The sequence below is a fragment of the Lipotes vexillifer genome, unplaced genomic scaffold (genome assembly GCF_000442215.2).
Source record: "Lipotes vexillifer unplaced genomic scaffold, Lipotes_vexillifer_v1.1 scaffold330, whole genome shotgun sequence".
In the NCBI taxonomy this organism is placed as follows: domain Eukaryota; kingdom Metazoa; phylum Chordata; class Mammalia; order Artiodactyla; family Lipotidae; genus Lipotes; species Lipotes vexillifer.
In genome coordinates this window covers 696,783-716,809 of record NW_006775627.1, presented here as the reverse complement: position 1 = coordinate 716,809, position 20,027 = coordinate 696,783, and the positions used below count along the sequence as shown (strand labels likewise).

At 34.8% G+C, this 20,027-nt stretch overlaps 1 protein-coding gene across 1 annotated transcript in view; it reads right to left on the bottom strand.

Annotated features, from left to right (window-relative positions):
- TTC21B (tetratricopeptide repeat domain 21B) overlaps nucleotides 1-20,027 on the bottom strand; it is an 86,257-nt gene that overhangs the window by 62,364 nt on the left and 3,866 nt on the right. Inside the window, exons 2-11 of the mRNA XM_007450055.1 lie at nucleotides 19,114-19,243; nucleotides 18,915-19,025; nucleotides 15,982-16,148; nucleotides 13,488-13,610; nucleotides 10,317-10,474; nucleotides 6,793-6,877; nucleotides 5,590-5,688; nucleotides 3,981-4,173; nucleotides 3,441-3,538; nucleotides 2,933-3,133 (exon numbers count right to left, since the gene is read on the bottom strand). Of these exons, the coding sequence (XP_007450117.1) occupies nucleotides 2,933-3,133; nucleotides 3,441-3,538; nucleotides 3,981-4,173; nucleotides 5,590-5,688; nucleotides 6,793-6,877; nucleotides 10,317-10,474; nucleotides 13,488-13,610; nucleotides 15,982-16,148; nucleotides 18,915-19,025; nucleotides 19,114-19,243 (1,365 nt within the window). The remainder of the gene's footprint in view (nucleotides 1-2,932; nucleotides 3,134-3,440; nucleotides 3,539-3,980; nucleotides 4,174-5,589; nucleotides 5,689-6,792; nucleotides 6,878-10,316; nucleotides 10,475-13,487; nucleotides 13,611-15,981; nucleotides 16,149-18,914; nucleotides 19,026-19,113; nucleotides 19,244-20,027) is intronic.

Sequence of the window (20,027 nt, the reverse complement as noted above, 5' to 3'; positions counted from 1 at the left end):
CTATTGATGCCTAGAATACTTCAACTTCTTGAAATTTCTATAGTGCTTATAATCTATATAATAATTCAGCATTGTCTTATGCAGTTCTATAGTAGTTTCATATTTAGTTTTGCCTCTCTTATAGGGCTAAGGGTCTTCATGTGTCTCAAAGATCACTTTTTTTTTTTGACATTTGATCCATTTTATTTATTTATTAACATCTTTATTGGAGTATAATTGCTTTACAATGTTGTGTTAGTTTCTGCTTTATAGCAAAGTGAATCAGTTATACATCTCTTCCCTCTTGCGTCTCCCTCCCACCCTCCCTATCCCACCCCTCTAGGTGGTCACAAAGCACCAAGCTGGTCTCCCTGTGCTATGCAGCTGCTTCCCACTATCTATTTTATGTTGGGTAGTGTATATATGTCAATGTCACTCTCTCACTTTGTCACAGCTTACCCTTCCCCCTCCCCATATCCTCAAGTCCATTCTCTAGTAGGTCTGTGTCTTTATTCCCGTCTTACCCCTAGGTACTTCATGACCTTTTTTTTCCTTAAATTCCGTATATATGTGTTAGCATACGGTATTTGTTTTTCTCTTTCTGACTTACTTCACTCTGTATGACAGACTCACACAGTAATGGGTACAGAGTATATTCTTAAAACATTTATTTCTTCAGTGTAACTGAAAATAATGAAAGCATAGGTAAAAGGGTGAAGTTCTGATAATGTTCTCTGCCAATTGCTAAGAATTACTCATTGTTTTTTACTGTAATTTTACAGTGAATCATAGAAGAAAACCAGGACTTATATGGACAATCTCTAAGATAATATGTTTGATTTTGGAAAGTATATATATAAAAGGGCCAAAGTAGAAACTGAGCTGGAGACAAGTCTGCCTTTCTGATATTTCCCCAGGAAAACAGCATTTTAAATGCTAATTAGATTCTTATCATGCTGATGAAGGTTATATTATGGAAAAATAGGATGTCTGTGGACTAGGGACCCAACTACCATTTAACACGTTATTTCTTGCTCCTTGTACAGTTTACTCTCGGCAGAGCTGCCAGAAGACTCCTTTTAGAATGCTGAACTGGATCATGCTGGAAGCCTTCTGGTGGCTCCCCACTGTACTCAGAACTGAAGCCAGAGAAGTTACCACACTGGTCTCTGTGCTGAGACCTCACAGTGACTACTCCCCAACTCCTCACACTGTCCTGAGCACACTCATCTCTGTGTCCCTTTGGGCCACCTGCACAACGGCTCCCTTTGCCTGAAACACTCTATACCATATTCCCACAACCTTCAAGTTTTTGTTCAAATTTTCCCATCTTAATGAGGCCTACCCAGACCACCTTATCTAAAATTACTACCCCCTCTGCCCTGTTCTGTTATTTTCTTCTGTGATATTCTAACACACTACATGATTGACTTAATTATATTATGTCTCCTCCTGCTAGTACTCATGTTTCAAGAAGGCAAGGGTTGTAGTTTGTTTTTACAAACTATTTCCCCAGCTCTGAGCAACACACTGGTGCAAGCATTTGTTGAATGAAATCTAAATACTGCATGAGTATTGAAAAATGCTTTCCAACTCCTTAGCAACTGAAAACAGATCATGACTGAGACTGAGATCAATCCCAGGTATGATTCCAGATGGATTAGTTGAAAAAAATAGGTCATCGAAGTCTGGAAAAGGACATGATGGTCAATGAAAGGCAGCATGAGTTCCCTAAGGGAAGGTCATGAATAGTTACTGAAGTTCATTTACAGTTACTGAAGTTCATTTACAGTTACTGAAGCTGTAAATCAGAGAGAATGCTAAAAACTATGCTTTTAGGAATGAAATATTTGCTAGTGCCCGTCACGATATCCCTGTGTTGAGTTGTGAGTTGAGTGTAATAAAGTCAAGTCATCTGCTTACTGTCTGTAGTGAGACTGTTGACTAATGGATCCACATTAACTGGGAATGAACTCCCTGGCAATACAACAGAGGGCTCCATTCTTAGTTCTACTCAGAGCTAGACAGGCAGATGACAATCAGGATCCAAAAGGACAAGGTAATCTGGAATTATGGGATAAATCTGGAGAGAGAAAATTTCACAGGGATAAATGTAGAGTCCTACACTTGGGTCCAAAGTTATAGAGAATAACCAATCTAAGGACTTCAGTTAACAGTTAATTCAATAGGGGTCGATAATGTAATGTGATTCACAAAAAGGAAGCTAGATGGACATCCAGGATTAGGGAGCAAATAATCACATCTAAGTCTTGCAGTCCAAATCCATATTTGGAAGAGTGAGCTTAATGAGGCACTGATCAAATGAAAAATATCCTCAGGCTTACAACCAGTGTGCTCAAACTATGTCATGAAAAAAGAAATGTTTGGAAACCTGGAATTGTTTAGAGGAACATGAAAACTAATTTCCAAAATCTGAAGGTGTGTTTTATGAATGAGGAATGGTCCTTGCCTAGACTAAGTAACTGGACTTGCTCCATGTCACTCCAGAGCAGAAGAAGGACCGATAAATGGGTGAATTTTGTAATATAAAGCGAAGTCTGACTTAACATAGGAAATACAGTCTAATGATCACAGTTATACAATACGAACTGCATCTCTGAGTGCACCCAGAGATGGGATGGGCACTTAATGAGGATGTTGTGGAGTAGATTTGAATACAAGGTGGGTGTCTGAATTAAATGACTTCTAATACTTTGTTTAAATTTAAGATTTTATGAATTACAAATGAATGTTTATAAACCAACACATTTATCAGTTGATAGTAGTCATTACTGTAAATAGTTTCATTAAAAATTATTTCACCTAATATAGATATAAATACTTCCATTTTAAGATGCCGATTATAGTCTAACATGTAGAACATAATTTATTAGCATCTTTTATAAAACACCATGTAAATGCATCCTTGAAAATAAGTCCCAGAATTACTTACCTGCAATGGACAGAAATTCAGATATTCTGTAATAATTTCTAGCAAGAAATCAGGATTTAACTTCTCAAAATACTGTATGCCAAGAGGTAAATCTTCTAAGTGTGAAAAATGAGTGTCTAGGACATCATTTAACAAATTAATAACTTCTTCTTGTCGTTTATTTTTCTTCATAGTGAGAACTGCATGTAAATAGGTTAATTCCTGGAAAATAGGTAGTTTTCATAAATTACTCCATGCAGTTATAAAGCCATTTATTTCTACTTAGATTTCAAAAGTATAGGAAGTGCTGTTTATATACAGTATTTGTTCAAACTTAAATATTAGCTTGGATGGATTTTTAAAATCTTAAGTCTAATTATGCATGGAGGTAAATTAATAAATATAATTACATATTAAAATTAGTGTACAATAGTCCTCTAAAACCATTACTAAATATTAAGACGTTAAAAATTTCATATTTTATAAATAGTAGCTAGGATCTACCATCTGATAAAGTAAAATACTATACCGCCGATTTTCCAATAGACTGCTGAATTTCACTAAGGAATTCTAACTGCTGATCTGCCTCCTGTAGTTGCCCTTCTATTAATTGACACTGGATAAATCCTAAAAAAAAAAAAAGACAAAAATGGTAAAAATCCACATCATTTCACGCACGTACACTTGAAGCTAACACAAACAATATTAATTAAACAAGATTTTTTTTGCCATAATACATCTAAGTTTTAGATTTAAAAACAAAGACAGAAAGAAGAAAAAGAGTGAAAGAAAAGAAAATGGGTAGCTTTGTACCCACAGAAAATCAGTTACTACGGTATTCATAATTTATGTGAATTATCTCATAAAAATCTATTCTCTTAAGATAGTATTCAAGAAGTAAAAATTTTATTCTTAAAGGTACATGATTTTTTTTTTCTGTTGTAGATAGTGGAGAACAGTTTAATTTTAGAAAACCATAAAATATGTCTTTTCTTCTTTAATGGCAGGTATGAAAAGCAATCATTACTTGCATCTGTATGAGGATCACTCATAGATATGGTTGTCATACCAATTAGTGCAGAGACACTGGTTTCATCTAGTGTCATGGCAGTCTTATACCACTTCAATGCCTCTTTAACTTTCCCCTGTAAAATCATTTGGTATCCAAGTTCTGTAGCAAATTCTGATTGCTGAGGAGTTAAACTAAAAGCTCTCTCTAGTAATGTTTGGGTTTTTTGAAGAATCAGTTGACTACGTCCACACTAAAAAGAAAAAAAAAATTTAAGTTAGATTAAAACACTTCTACTCGGAAGAATTCATTTTTTCTAAATGTACATATAAATAATTTTTATTTTACAGATTCAGAATGTAGGAAAAATATAAAACAATTTCATAAAGAAAAATAAAACTACTCTATTTACTATCTAGACAGTGCAGCAAGAGTTATATCCTATCAGAACTTAAACAACCTTATGAGTAATGCTTTTAAAAAACAGCTATCTTGAAAAGTTTACTGCTTCTAATGATGCTGCAGAAGCAAAATTTTCAGAGCTCTTTTTTCAAACTGTCTCATGACTGTCCTATAATCAGAAAAGAAAATCATTACTTTAAGGTTTTATATATATTTATGTGTGTGTATATATACGTGTGTGTACATCTAGAGTAATATAGAGAAACATATATATATTTGATTGAATATATATATTTTTATTGAATCAAAAGCTAGGACAAGGATCTGCTTTAACCCTAAAGACAAGTATACCACCAGTGAGAACCACGCCTTAGAATCTTCTTGAAAAAAGCCTTCAAAAATATTTTAAGAAATGGCAATGCTGTCAGAATATGTATATACTTTTTGAACATAACAAGTTTGAAGAGTTGTTACTTACTAAATTGTTTGATTTGTTGTAAAGTAATAAAAAACCACGTGTCTGGCAGTAGGTAAATAAAACAGGTAAATACCCCCACCTTAACTCAAGCTTCCATAATAGTGGGGCGGCGGGGCAGGGACAGTTCCTCTAAATTTCACATGATCTGACAATCTTTGTTTTTAAATAAGAGAATTCAGTTTATTCATGTCATTTAACAATTAATATCCTTGATTATTTTCTTTCAACTTTATTTTAATAATTATTTTACTTACTCTGTGTCTCCTTTCCTTATTTATATTTTTCTAGTTTAGTTAACTTTTCAATCCTCTCATTTCTTGTAGTGATTTTAAAATTCTGCTGTATTTTTCTATTCCATTCCCAATTACCTTTTTACTGGGTGCTTGTAATAAAATCATTTCTTTATTATTATAAAAAAATAAGATAGCAACCACTTCCCCCACCCAAATAGCCTATTACCCACTTTATAACGTTCAAAAAATAGTTTTAAAAACATAAAACAAAGAACAACTCTAGCCGTAAATCCTACGCTCTGATTCCCATTTCCTTTGTCTGGAAGGCACTTCCCTATCCTTAAAGGATTCGTGGGTACCATTTCCTCCATGATACCTCCATGATGGCTTCTGATAGCTGGAAACTGTATCTCTTCTGAACTACCTTAATAATGTATCACATATTTATAGACACATCACAGTTTCACTCTAGGTCATGTGCTTTTTGGTGCCTCAACGTTTGTGACTAATTTTATATTTCCAGCTACAAATAACAGAGCTCTGTTGGCACTCTTACAGTTCTGCTGAAGGCTATTGTGATATTATAAAAAAGTTGAGCATTCTGTGGTTCCATGGCATCTAGTGCATTTCCTAAGTCTTCCAGCTTGGTGGCAGCCTAAAACAAAAAGTATTCAGTATTATTTAAAAATAAACTAAGAATAAAAGAACATAATACATGACATGTACACTAATAAATATTATTATTAATATTTAAAAAGATCTTTGCTTTTATAAAGTCCCTTTCTTCCACTGAAATCTTATATGTTGCAAGAGGATAAAAGGCCCTTTTCTAAAAAGTTGAATAATTATAAATAAATAACTGCATTTTAAAATGTGTTTCCTTAATAATTGTTATTGAATGGAAACCTTTGGGTTTCCTAAGGGTGGGTAAAGATACCCATAATATTCAATTAACTACACATGCCAAGCTCCCTCTCCAATAATTAATTCATAACACGAGATATGAACGATAACATATTTACAAACATTACTATAATATGAGATCAGTCCTTGGATTACCTTTATAGCCTGGTTTATATTTAAAATATTTTCTAGAACAGAAAAATCAGATACTTGACATAAATAATTTCAACGCCTGGAAAATTTACTGAAGAGTTGCTCCTCTAAGATTCTTCTAGTATTTACTGAAGTATTTACTAGGTACTATCATATTATCCAATTTAACCAGACTAAATACCAGTCTAAATCTATCACTTGTTATAATACTATTTACTTCAGACTGGATTTTGGCATTCCATAATCTAGTATACAGTCAATGTGTTCACTAGCAGAGAAAACATGTGCCTTATAAGGTCCAATGGGATTTCATCCTAAGCCCATTTAACTTATGCAAACTCAATAAAACTGTAAAAGTACTATGAATTATATTTTGTGTATGTTCTCTTCCATACCCAGCATCACTTGTTACATTAATCATATATATTACTGCACATGAGTTTTACATAGAAGCAGCACGTGCTGTAGTTAATAATTTTAAAAGTTTTCATAGGTAATTTTAACTATATGATATTTTTGCTTTACTAGGTGATTTAACAAACCCACCTCTTTGTTAAGGTATATTTCTAGGAATCAACTAAAAACTACCATGTCATACATTCTAAAACAGCACTTCAAGGCTTTTTTGTATGTGCATGTGTGTGTGTAACTAAATACATATTTAGTATAGGAAACATAAATATAATAGTACAATACAACATACCTTCTCTATATCCCCCTCCCTACACAAATAGTAAAGGGCCATCATTCTTAGTGCTTCCACATTTTGATTATCTTGCAGCATTAACCTGCAAAAAAAATTTCAGTTAATGTTATGTATTTTTATTTGATGCCTTGAAAACTTGGTTTGCTTATTATTCCACTGTTTAAATAAGTAATTTTAATTAGTAAAGTAACATCTCCTTTATGAAAATTATCAATCTCATTATTTAAACCCCAAAGAATCTCTGGATCTTAATTTTGATATGTTTACAAAAGATATGAATATATTCTACCATACTCAACAGTATATTAAAAGAATTCACCCTGACCACATAGATTTATTACAAGAATTCCAGGAATGTAAAGATGGGCTGAATATCAAAAACTCTATTAATGGAATTCACAACATTAAAATAGATCCAATGTGGTAAAAATAAATTAGAAAATGTTATTAAAAAATCCTTTTAATAATAGGAACAAAAACAAAACTTGGTAAGAAATACGCAAAAGCTACAGAAATTCCTATAAAACTTTATCAAGGGTATTCAGAAACGGAACTGAATAAATGGAGTAACACACTAGGTTTCTTATCATGCACGGTGTGCTATGTTGAATTATTAGCTCCAGCTTTTTCACTCTCCCTGATTACATGCTTTCTGCCATGTAACTGAGCAGTTCCCCCTACAAATGCTGGCTTGTGCCTCACTGTCCCCAACTACAAACGTGGACATTTTTCTTGGCCAATGGGATGTGGACAGGAATGGCGGTGTGGCACGCCTGTTTCAGAGGCATAGCATATTTCTGCTTGTCCTCTGCAACTCTGCTATCACCATAAGAAGGGCTTCCTCTAGGTAGCTGGTGTTCTTTGCCTGGAGCCCAGTGAAGAACACCCTTCGAGTGGACCAGAGTCCAAACTGCAATGAGGTGCCACGCCCTCCCAGCTGGATCTGAAACTTGAAGCAGTCCCAGACACACATCTGGACCGGGTCAGTGACCCTAGATGACCCACACCAGAGTACAAATTAGTGCACAGTATCACATGCCCTGAGATGTGTGGTTGTTTCCTGTAGATCAATAGCTGCCTAATGATAATACTCATTTGGGGTTAAAAAAATTCTCCCCAAATAATCTACAGACTTAATGCAATTCAACCCAATATCTTATAGCTTTTCGTTACTTTTAAACAAGTTATTCTGATAGTCAACTGCAAAAGAAGGGCCAAAAAAAGCTATCAAAAAAGAAACATGATGGAGAACTTGCCCTAAAAGATGTAAAAATCCATTAGAAATATAGGAAAGAACAGATCCCGTTAAAAAGAAAAAAAGAACCAGTCAATATACAGAAAAAAAAATAGCTTTTAGCATAAAAAAGATGCTCAATGGCAACATGATCAAGGAAATGAAAATAAAAATAAGTTACCATTCTTATTCTACCAGATTGTTTAAAAAACAAATAAAAAACCCCACACTGACAATAGCCAATAGGGGTGGGCATGCAATAGACTACTAATGAGAATCTTAGTATAATTTCTTACAAGAACAATTTGGCAGCGTTTATCAAAATGTCAAATGTGTATACCTGAGGCAGAGAATGCAATCTCTCCTCAAGTCCACCCTCCCCTTATTTGCTTGGGTTCAGGGCTAGCCAGCACTTCCCAGCCATCTCCGCAGGTAGCCATGGCCAATGTGAGAGGAAGCAGTTTATGGCATTTCTGGGCCTGGGCTTTTGAGAAAAGTGGAATGACTCCTCTACGCTCTTTCCCCTCTTACCAGCTGGACACCGATGTCATGAGGTTTTAGGAAATGGCAGAGTTGCAAGACGGAGAGCTTGGGTCCCTTGAAGACAGTGTGGAAGAAGCCTGCCTGATCAAATCTTACACCCACTCAAAACAGTTACATGTGACCAAAAAACAAGCTCACTGTGTTAAAACATATGTTTGGATCTACTTTTTATAGGAGCTTAGCTTACCCTAAAAAAATATAATTCCCTTTAAATTAGTAATCCCTCATTTGGGAAACCATCCTTCAGAAATACTCGTGTGTGTGTGTGTGTGTGTGTGTGTGTGTGTGTGTGTTCACTGCAATATTTAGAACAGCAAAAAATTAGAAACATGCCTACCAATGGGGAAAGATAAACTATATTTATGTTCCCTTTATAGATGCTATTCATTGTTAATAAACATAAAAGGATATCCATGAAATACTAAGTTAAAGAAAAATCAAGTTTAAAAGCTATATAACAAGTCTATTTTTCATTTTTTAAATGCCCCCCAAGATATATGCATATATTTATACATTATGTGGATACCTCCCACTCCCACTCCCACCTACCCCCACACAGTGCCTAGAGAGGAAATCTGGAAAAATACAAACATCAGAAAGTTACTTATACCCAAATTGTGGCCTCCAAATACCATTTCTCAGTAAAAGGAATTAGATTGCCCTGGACCATGGCTGATACCTATACAGGACAGTAGATACACAAAATAACCCTGGTATATCTTGCCATACCAAACAGTAAGGAAACTATCAAAGACTACTAGGGTCATGTCAAAAAAGGCTCAAGAACTAACTTGAAGAAGCAACTAATGGCCAAAGATAACTCAATCTGAGCAATTATAATAAGCAAAATGGTTAGAAACACTCAAGTTTAATCCATGTCATATAAACAAACAAACCCAAACCACTATCAATCACCAATGGAGAATGCTAGGGATGCTAGGGGCCTTTTTTGTTTGGAAATAAGGGAAAAGACTCAAGCATTTATCCAACTTTTCTTACATGAACTATAACACTAGATAACCAATCAGCAGGCTGGTTTTCTTTATAGGAGGATTCTAGCTAAGAAATGCAGAAAGAATGACATAACCATACTGTAATTCTAAACCAAGTACTCAGGTTACTGAGCTCGAATTGCTGCTAATTCCATAAAAAAGAGAGACAAGCATAGATTGTGTCTCTTTGATGGAAGAACACATCAGCACTTATGAATTAACTGCCAAACAAAGAAACAGTGAATGTGAATCTAACCAAGTCTCTAGATCCATCACCAATTTATTAGAAATACTGAGGATAAGCAATAAGCTACACAGTTATGGCATACAATCAATACAAGTCATATCATTCAAAACCTGTAGGATAAAAATACTGGTTTCTTTAACTTATTTATTAGCAAGAACAAAGAGAGGAGGGGGTTGTTGGGGAGAAAGAGGAACAAAGCAGGAAGGGAAGAAGGGAGAGAGGGAACCCTCCAATGCCTTCACACTTATTATATAAGCTTCATGAGGTCAAGGATATTTGTTTTTCTGCATATAAGAGTGTTTAAAATAGCTACCCAGATATTTATGTAAATCTATAAATTCAGCCTTTAAAAACAATGCAACGTTAAGGATTTCCTCAATTCTATATTGTTTGAAAAATTCAAATTAAAAAAAACCTTACAAGAAAAAAAATACACATAGATTTTCTTTTTTCTCAAAATTACAGCCAGATCCAAAGATACTTGTGACATCTTTTTTTACTTAACCTCTGTGCTGTCTCAACCGTCTGGTCCCAATCCTGCAAGGCTAGTTGTAGTTTCATTTTCTTTACAAAAGCAGGAAGGAAACTTGGAAAGTTCATGATTATCTGGTTCACAGTCTCCAGAGCACCTGAATAATTCTGGTGCATCTCAAGGCACTGTGCCTAATGGGAGCAAAAAGAAAAAAGTGACATCAAAACTGTGATCATATATACTAAGGTTCTCACAGCGGTTACCCTGGAAGAGGTAGAATTCTAGTGTTTAACATTTTTTATATTTTTATTTTCTGAACTTTCTGTAAGAAATAGTTTTCACTTTTATAATCAGAAAAACAAAATAAGTTTTAATCAAACAAAATTTTAAAACATCACAGAATAAAAATATTTTACATTATAAGTGACTGCTTTAAAATCCACTTTTGGGGCTTCCCTGGTGGTGCAGTGGTTGGAAGTCCGCCTGCCGATGCAGGGAACGTGGGTTCGTGCCCCGGTCTGGAGGGATCCCGCGTGCTGCGGAGCAGCTGGGCCCGTGGGCCGTGGCCGCTGGGCCTGCGTGTCCGGGGCCTCTGCTCCGCGGCAGGAGAGGCCGCAGCAGTGAGGGGCCCGCGTGCCGCAAAAAAAAGAAGAAAAAAAAATCCACTTTTAAATAACTGAGAAATATAACTACAGGATGAAAATTTTGAAATATTTTTAGAAACATCATATGGAATGTTTCTGTTTATAACAGAAAAATTACCTTTTAGAATAAAATATTTCCAGGATATTTGCAAGTAGCATTTAAAACTAATAGCTATTGTATCTTTTTTTTTTTTTTTGATATTGTATCTTTTTTTAAAAAATTACTTTCAGGCTAAAGAAGATAAGCTTTTAAAGAATCAGCAAAATAAAGTGCAAAACTACCTCAATATTTTCACTTCTATGAATTATCTTAAGGACATAGATGGATAAGACCAAAAAGAAGCATATTTATGGCAGAACTATTTATAATAGGAAAATTAAAATAACCGGAAATGGCCACCTAGGATTAAATGATAGCATATTTACTTAATAAAATTTTAGGTGGCCATTAAAACTCATTATGTTAATTTGTAGATCGATATTTACTGACACAAAGGGATGTCATTTACGATATAATAGTTTAGCTGGTTATCTCCAATGGTGATATTTATTTTTAATTCAGATATTACTGTATTCTAAAGTTTTTCTACAATATACATGTATTACTTTCATAGTCAGAAAATATAAATCTATAAATATAGTAAGTGCTTTAAGAACAGATGATGAGGCATATTTATCATATGTCAGATTCTTAAAAATGTGTTTCTGAATCTCCTTTAGGAATAAATTTAGTCCTAGAATATCTCAGTTCAAAATGAACATCCAGCCTCAACAGATGTACAGTAAAACTGCAATATATTCCCGAAATCAGTTTGAGATTATGTTCCCATATAATTAAAGGAAAGTATGAGAACCATCCAAAGATGCCACTATGTCAAAATAAATTATTATTTAAATTTCTCAACAGTGGACAATAATAGCAAAAAAGATTAATGCAGATAATTTTTAAAAATATATATGCCTTTGCAATCTGCCTAAATAGCTGGTAACATAAAATAACAAAATCATGCAAATAGACCACATCTAATACTTCCTTAGACCATCACCTCCCATATGAATGCAACATACTATATTAATTGAAACTAAATTTGCTATATAATTGGTTCATATCATTCCTAGTTGGAATTCAACTAATGCAAGCCTCTTGCTGAATGAACTGAAAAACAAATACATAATTGGGATGGGTTATATCAGAAAAAGAATTTAAACCAGTCTAAAGTATTAGAGGAAAAAGGTAAATCCCTCCTAAGCTGCTTATATTGACACTTGAAATAGCCCTACCTTAGATTACCTACTAGCTTTTCTTTAAGGAATAGAGGGGGGCAGAAATGATCAAGAAAAACTTCTTAAAAAATTTGCTAAATTCCCGTAACCTCTAGCAGTGCCATTAGGCAAGACCTGAGTCCAAGCAGCACGAATACTAGTTGTACTGGTGACAAACATCTGAACAAGCTCACTAGCCAGGGAAATTGACAAGAGCAATGTAGGGACATTGGCAATAGCCAAGACACCAATAATCCTCTTTCTTTTTTATCCCCCCACACCAGATTACTGCTAATTTAATAGACTGTCTTCCTAATATAAATTTAATTCTTTTTGCTGAAATAAAAAATGATCTTTTTTAAATTTAAGGCATTCAGACGGCATCCATGGAATGGAAGAAAAAGTCCAAATTAAACATTTCTACCCACCAATGATTTCTAATGACACTGCCATCTCAATCTAAGTTAGATCATGTTATTTCTCTTTTCGTTGGCTGCCCATCTGTCTGGTTCAAAGCAAAAGCCAAAGGGTTTACAGAATCAGCCAGCCTTTCCTCATTCTACATGAATGAGGGCAGGCTGCCCACCTGCCCTGACACTCACCTTCTCTCCCTCTAGCCTTCACTTTTCTCCCCTTCACTCATTCTGCTTTAGTCTGCAGGTCTCCTAGCAATGCCTTCAACATGCTTAAGGTATCTGAACTCTCTACTCCCGTATTTGTAATGCATGCTCTCCCCAGGTGCCCACAGGGCTTTAACCCTCACCTCCTACATGTCTTTGCTCAAATGTCACTTTCTCTGACCATTTAAAACTGCAAATTCATACCCCAGTTGTACTTCTCCCTCTTTCCTTGCTTTATTTTTCCATTGTACTTACCACCTTCTAATATACCATATAATTCACTTACTTTCTTTATTGTCTGTCTCCACCAGTAGAACATAAGCTCCATAAAAGCAAGAGGTTTTATCTTGCTTACGGTATCCCTAGTATGTAGAGTGATGCCTCACACATATTAGATACATCATAGATGTTTGGTGAGTAAATAATATAGGAACCACCACAACTACCAACAGCAACAACAAAAACAATTAAAACTGATTTAGGGTTCAGGAATTTCGCAGGGAGTACTTTTCTCTAGCTTACTTCATCGTCCCATACAAATCCAAGTCCCTCCTGCAGTTGGGAGTTGATAAAAGTAACATAAAACCTATCTTTTTGAGCTACTTGGTTTTGTTGGGTTTCATATATATTACTAATAAATTTTAAAACATCATTTTATTAATCTAACACCAACTCACCTTACCCAGCAGAGCAAAAATATCATTTCCATCTTGTAATCCCTCTTCAAAATACCTTAGTGCTTTTTTAGTATAAGGTTCTTTTCCTCTTGTAATATCAAGCCATGCTTTCAAAACCTGTCCCTGTAAAATGAATAATTCTAATATTTTCATTTTTTTGGAAATGAAAGAAATAAATGTTGATGAAGAAGTTAAACTAAGCATCATTCTTATTTGTAATTAGTAACAAAAATCAGTATATCAAATAATGTTATGAAAAATAAAACTGCAATAAAATCACTTTCAAACCCTTGCTAGCCTACAGTCTTGGAACTATTATGAATTTCAGCCTTCAAGATTACTACTGTGGTCAGTATTAATATTCAGAAGCTTGTAAAATATTCCCTTAGTACTAAATAACCAATATTCTTACATGGGGCTTTGCTAATAAGTTACTAATAACTGCTAAACATGTAATTCAATACATAAATAAGAATTTGTTACCTCTTTTTGGGGAAACAGACCAAATGAACTAGGATGAGAAAAAAGAAGTGCCTTGCTTCACATTTATTAAAAATTAAGATAATTTGGCAACTATTTCAATCTCTTTGACTAGTCCAGTGAGCTTCAAATGAAAGGATAAAATGGCCTCAGAAATTAAAAAATGAAGAAGCCATGAATGTTTACCTTCATAAATGTTACTGAGCCAACGGACTGTAAGGTTCATAGGATTAGAAAGAAGATGAATACACGTTGATTATTTTTCTTTTTAATGCCAAATAAAAAATTACGAAATCTGCCCGTCAAAAAATTTCTAGGTTAATTAACAAACCTTATAAATCTTTAACTAAGATCATATTTACTTCCCTATATTTCACCTGAAAAGGCAGGTAAGAATACCTAAACAGGGCTTCCCTGGTGGTGCAGTGGTTGGGAGTCTGCCTGCCGATGCGGGGGACGCAGGTTCGTGCCCCGGTCCGGGAGGATCCCACATGCCGCGGAGCGGCTGGGCCCGTGAGCCATGGCCGCTGAGCCTGTGCGTCCAGAGCCTGTGCTCCGCAACTGGAGAGGCCACAACAGTGAGAGGCCCACGCACCGCAAAAAAAAAAAACAAACCCTCAACAATGTTACTTCTACTCATTAGATCACTGTACTTTCTTGAATCATTTCAACTGTGTGGATGATTCCCAACCTTTATTTTTATTCCAATACCTTTTCTAATTTTTTCTCTTCTTTTTCTAGAAGCTCATCTGCTGTCTCCATCTCACTGTTCTGTCAGAGCCTGAAATATAGAATGTCTAAAACCAAACACATCACCTCCCTCCAAGATTACCTTCTCATCCCAAAGTATTTTCTAGTCACGTTAACTGGTCTCTGAATTGTCCAGGCTTAAAACCTCAGAGAGACATCCTTGATATCTGACACCTCAATATCTTTCCCCCCAGTATTTATAATAAGTTGAAAAGTCCTGTGGGTATTTGATAATTCTCAAACTCCTACCTGAATTTGATACACTGAATAGTATTTTAGTGTAGGCCCTTAAAGCCTTCTGCCAGAAAGTACTATCTTTGGGGGCCTGCATTCTGGTTTCTTCCCAGGTCAGTTCATCCTATAAACCTTTGCTAAATTCACCTTCTGAATTTGCACTTTAATAATATCACTGACATGATCAAAACTCTTCAGTGACCCTCAGTGCATACCAAATTAGATACAAGGGTTTGTACCTAGCCATCAAGATCCTTCAATTTGTCCCAACCCACTGTTCCAAGCTTTTCTTCCACCCTCTTCTTCTCTGTACCCTGTATTCCCATCAGGTGTGAGGTTCTCACTGTACCCAGACCTACACATCTCCTTGTTCTTCTCCTTTCTATCTATTATCTCCCACCTTGGGAGTACCTACTTCCCTTTTCCATAATCTTTGCCTGTGGAAACTGTATCCATCTTTCAGGTTTTAGCTCAAATGCTACTTCCTTCAAGAAATTCTTCATTCGCCTAACAGTTATCGATGTGATCTCTCCTTGAGTATATAAAATAGTGCCTAGCACGAAGTAAATGATCAATAAATGTTAACTATTATTTTCCTGCACATTTTAATCACACTTCTCTCATTCCATTTGTCAATTTTCTCACAATGTTAATTGGGTGTGTGCTCTATAACACTGCTAGATGATCCATTCATGAAAGTAAAGTTTATGTATTTTTTATCTTTCTATTATTAACAGTGCAAATAATGGTGCCTTGTACCTAGACCAGTTCAATAAGAAGAGTGGGAGGGAAGGAAGGAGAAAGAAAAGGAGGGAAGGGAGGGAAGGAACCAGGGAGGGCTCTTGTCAAGAGTTAATAAATAACATTAAAAAAAAACAACCTTAGAGAACCACAATTTTATAAAATAATAAAATATTAAAATAAGGCTGTTATTTATAAAATGAAAATAGAGTGGGCAATAACAAAGCTTTTATATAAATAACATAAGCTTCCTTTAATGTTACTATTTCAAAATAAGAAAACCAGCTACCTCTTTACTACCATTTGACATTTTGATCATTCGGTCAACATATTCTCTCGCCTTATCGTGACGACCAATGTGCCACAAAAATAAGCCTGCATGGTACAAAGCTTTTGGTCCAGCTCCTTTACGCTGCTCCTTCACTCTGGCATCTGATTCCTGAATAGCTTCTCTATCTGGGAGAAGGAAAAAAAGACATTAAGTGAAAATTAAATTCTAGATTTAGGGTTTATAATAGGTCAGATAACTGACAGCAGAGAATATAGCTCTTCTCTCTACAGCAGCACTAATAAAAATAAAATGCAAGCCACATATGTAATTTAAAATTTCCTAGTAGCCACATCAAAGAAGTAGAAACAAGTAAAATTCACTTTAATAATATATTTTATTTAACCCAATATATCCAAATTATCATTTCAACACATAATTGATTTGAAAATTATTAAGAAGATACTTTTCTTTTTTTTGTCTTACTAAATCTTTAAAATCCGGTATGCACTTTACACAAAGCACATCTCAATTAAGATGTGAAATTGTCTTCAGCAAATCTTTATAGTGAGATTTCATAAAATTTATTTTGGAAAAAGCAGAATCATATACTTGTTGTAAACATAATTTTTCTAACTGAATCAAGAATCAGTTTTAAATTTTAAAGTAAATTAATTAGAATTAAAATTTAAAACTCATGTCCTCAAACGAGACACATTTCAAGTGCTCTGCAGCCACCTGTGGCTAATGACCACTGTGACCACACTACAGTTCTATAGTTCATGTCATTCTCAAGACATAAAGGCTATATATGCAAATTTTTTTTTTAATAATAAGATGAAAAAGTTGGCAATGATTCTAAAATGATACAATTATTAGGGGCAAATTCAGAACTAGGAGTCAAATTACCCTACTTCCTAATCCAATTCTAAAACATGTAACATATAACCAAGCCAGGCTTTCATTGTCACAGGTCAATGAAAGGTGGTATAATTACTACTTATATAGTTAATACTGACTGCGTGACTGCTCCCTTAAAAAGATGGTCTACGCCTAGAACTCTAATCACTTCTATTTAATCTGTTATGTAAATGCTTGGGACACAAATGTCAGATCCAAATCCCAGGTCGAATCAAAATGTGGATCAGCTAGCCAATAGAAAGAAGAAATGTCAAAGTTGAGGACTAGATTCCAACAGACTACCTTTCTGGTAATGGCTACCAAGGAAAGGTACGTGACTCCTCCTTTTAACTCTAACGATACAAATTTAAATTTAAATGTGGAATTACCAAGGTACAACTTTATAAGTTTAGGAAACAAAATTGTACTCTGGAGGGCTAGAGATTGCTTGGCAAGGGACCCCTTCTGCCCTGCCTACAGCACACCCACTGCAACACCTTCAGAAGTTCTCACTAAATAGGCATGATACAGAACTTACGAGGCAGGAGCAGGCATTGTACCTTTCTGCCCAGATTTCCGTCAAGTCCCTAGTGGGGCATCAGCTAGCTGTGATAGTCTGCATAGAACTAGTTCTTTCCAGATATCAGCTCAAGTTCTTAATGCATCACAGCCCTTTAATACACAGGGCTTACATTAGCATTCAGGAAGAATGTACGAGAACAATGTAGGCTCTTCCTAGGCGAGACAGACAGACATCTGGGCCTCTCCTAAACTCAAGCGCACTCAGCATTATTATGGAGGAAAGTCGAGTGACTACCCAGGTGTCTCTAAACAATCCTGGAAATCACATTCTCTAACAGAACCAGTACTCTTGGGAGTAACCAATTAAATAAAAACTTGATTCTAGGAAGAAAACATTTTGTTAATTTCTCTCTCTCTCTTTTTTTTTTTTTTTTAAGGCTTACTGACCACAGCTCTCCTACACCAATTCTCTGCTCCAGCTACACACACCCCTGCTGGAACATAGAGGAAGGGGATCCAGAGATGAACCTAATCCTGAACCATTTCCACATATTTGCCCATCGAGTTCTCCTGTCTGAGAAGATCAAGTCCCCATTTCCACAGTCTTCCCAGCCTACTCCTATGGATAAACAGTACATGCCATTTCCCCGCACTTCCTTAAAAGTTTTAGAAAGCATTTAGTTGTTAGACTTGTTTATGACCTAAACATATTAGTGTTTTAAATAACTTTTTATTTATTTGTACAAGTATATGTGGGTGAAGGATGTACGTGATACTTTGCTTAAGAAAAAACTGTTTCCTAATATTTAAAAAAATTTATGACATTTGGTAATTGTTTAATTATTTGAAACAAGATCTATTTTTACAATGCTATTAGCTGTTAACTGGATATATATGGATGAATACAATACTATTTCTTTTTCATTACCTATAATTCCAATACTGTTCTGCCTCAGCCATTAAGATATGCTATGTATTAAGACAGTTCACACAATTTTAATTGCTGGTTTATGTATAAAGTTCCTTCTATAATTTAATCATATTTCCCAACCTACTACTGGATAAAAATTTACTCAATATCTTCCAAAGAGCTAGCCCCCCTGGGGGATATAAAGGCTTTTAAGAAGCTCAAGATATAGTAGAAGACAGAAACTGCATGTAGCTATATATGCACAAAACAAGTGGTAAAGTTGGCTGCTACAGAGTAATTTATGTATATACCTGTTTTGAGCTGTCCTTTTTTGGTTTAACCATTGCTAATATTTATTCACCTTTACATTAATTCAAACAATCCCTACATATTAATGAAACTTCTGCCATAGGATATAAGGAATATGAAAGCAATAGAAGACCCATATTTCTCATGCTTGATAAACTTAGTCTTGTCAGGAAGATAAAACAACTATGACATAAATAGTATCTACAGATAATACATAATACAGTATGATTAGACTGAATGTTAAGGTAATTGAGAAAAATCAAAATGAATTGAGTAGAAAAAACTGTCTAAGCATTGTACTTAAATACTATACCTGGATTGGGACTCATTTTATGAGTGTATATCAGTGCAATTAGAGAACAAAGTGATACATCTTGTTTATTTTTAATAGCCTCAAATTCTCGAAGAGCTTCTTGAGTTTTACCTGAAAATCAAAATTACGAAGTGAAAATTGTTCTTTGTGCAAAACAATAATTTAAAACTTATGGAAATGTTTAATAATTGGCACATACCTTCCATTAATGTACCATAGGCATAATAAAACCTGAAGACGGGATCACTGCCATACCTCTTAGTTCCCTCACTGGCAGCAAGTAACACATGATGGAAATATCTCTCTTGACAATAGTAATTAATCAAAGTCTAAGAGGAAATAAAGACTAAATGTTAAAAGAGATTCTGATGTTCTGAAATACTCTAAGCAGATATTAACCTAAGATCTTGAATAATCTAAAACTTCGATAACGTATTTTTTTCTTCCAACTTCTTAAATACTGTTAAAGGCTATAGCACTTAAGGAATGTAGAACACAGTGAACACAAAATTATTGAAATAACTCAATGTTTTCTAATAATTTCAATCTTTTTTTTCCTAAACAATTTCCTAACAATACTGAAGTCACGGTATTTTCACCTCTTTCCTTTCCCCACATTTTCTTAAGGTTTTAGAAAATGGGAAAGCAGACAAAAAGCAGGAATTAAAAAAAAAGACAAGAGGTTTCCACTGCCAGACCAGATTTCTTTTAAAAATAAAAACCCTTCTATTTTGTTTTTATAGCATCACAAAGTAATGACCAATTAAACTCAGCAATTGATTGTCAAAGGTTATCTTGTTTTCTGAGTTCCACAACAAATAACTGTCAGTAAAACAAAGGATCTATTTTTTAATGGAAATCACTATCATTAGGCTTTTTTCAAAATGATATTATTTATACATGAGGCAGAAAACTAGTATCAGGAGATACAAAGTTCTGATTAACTGGATCTACACTTTACACCATTTTTCTCAGGATTACATCTAAGGCTTAGTTGCTAACCTAATCAAAGAGGGAAGCCATATTCACCATCACTGTGATATACCTGATTCACTCCCACAAACCAATTCGGGCCATCCCATACCTCCCTAGTCTGACTCTTCAGCTGGTTCA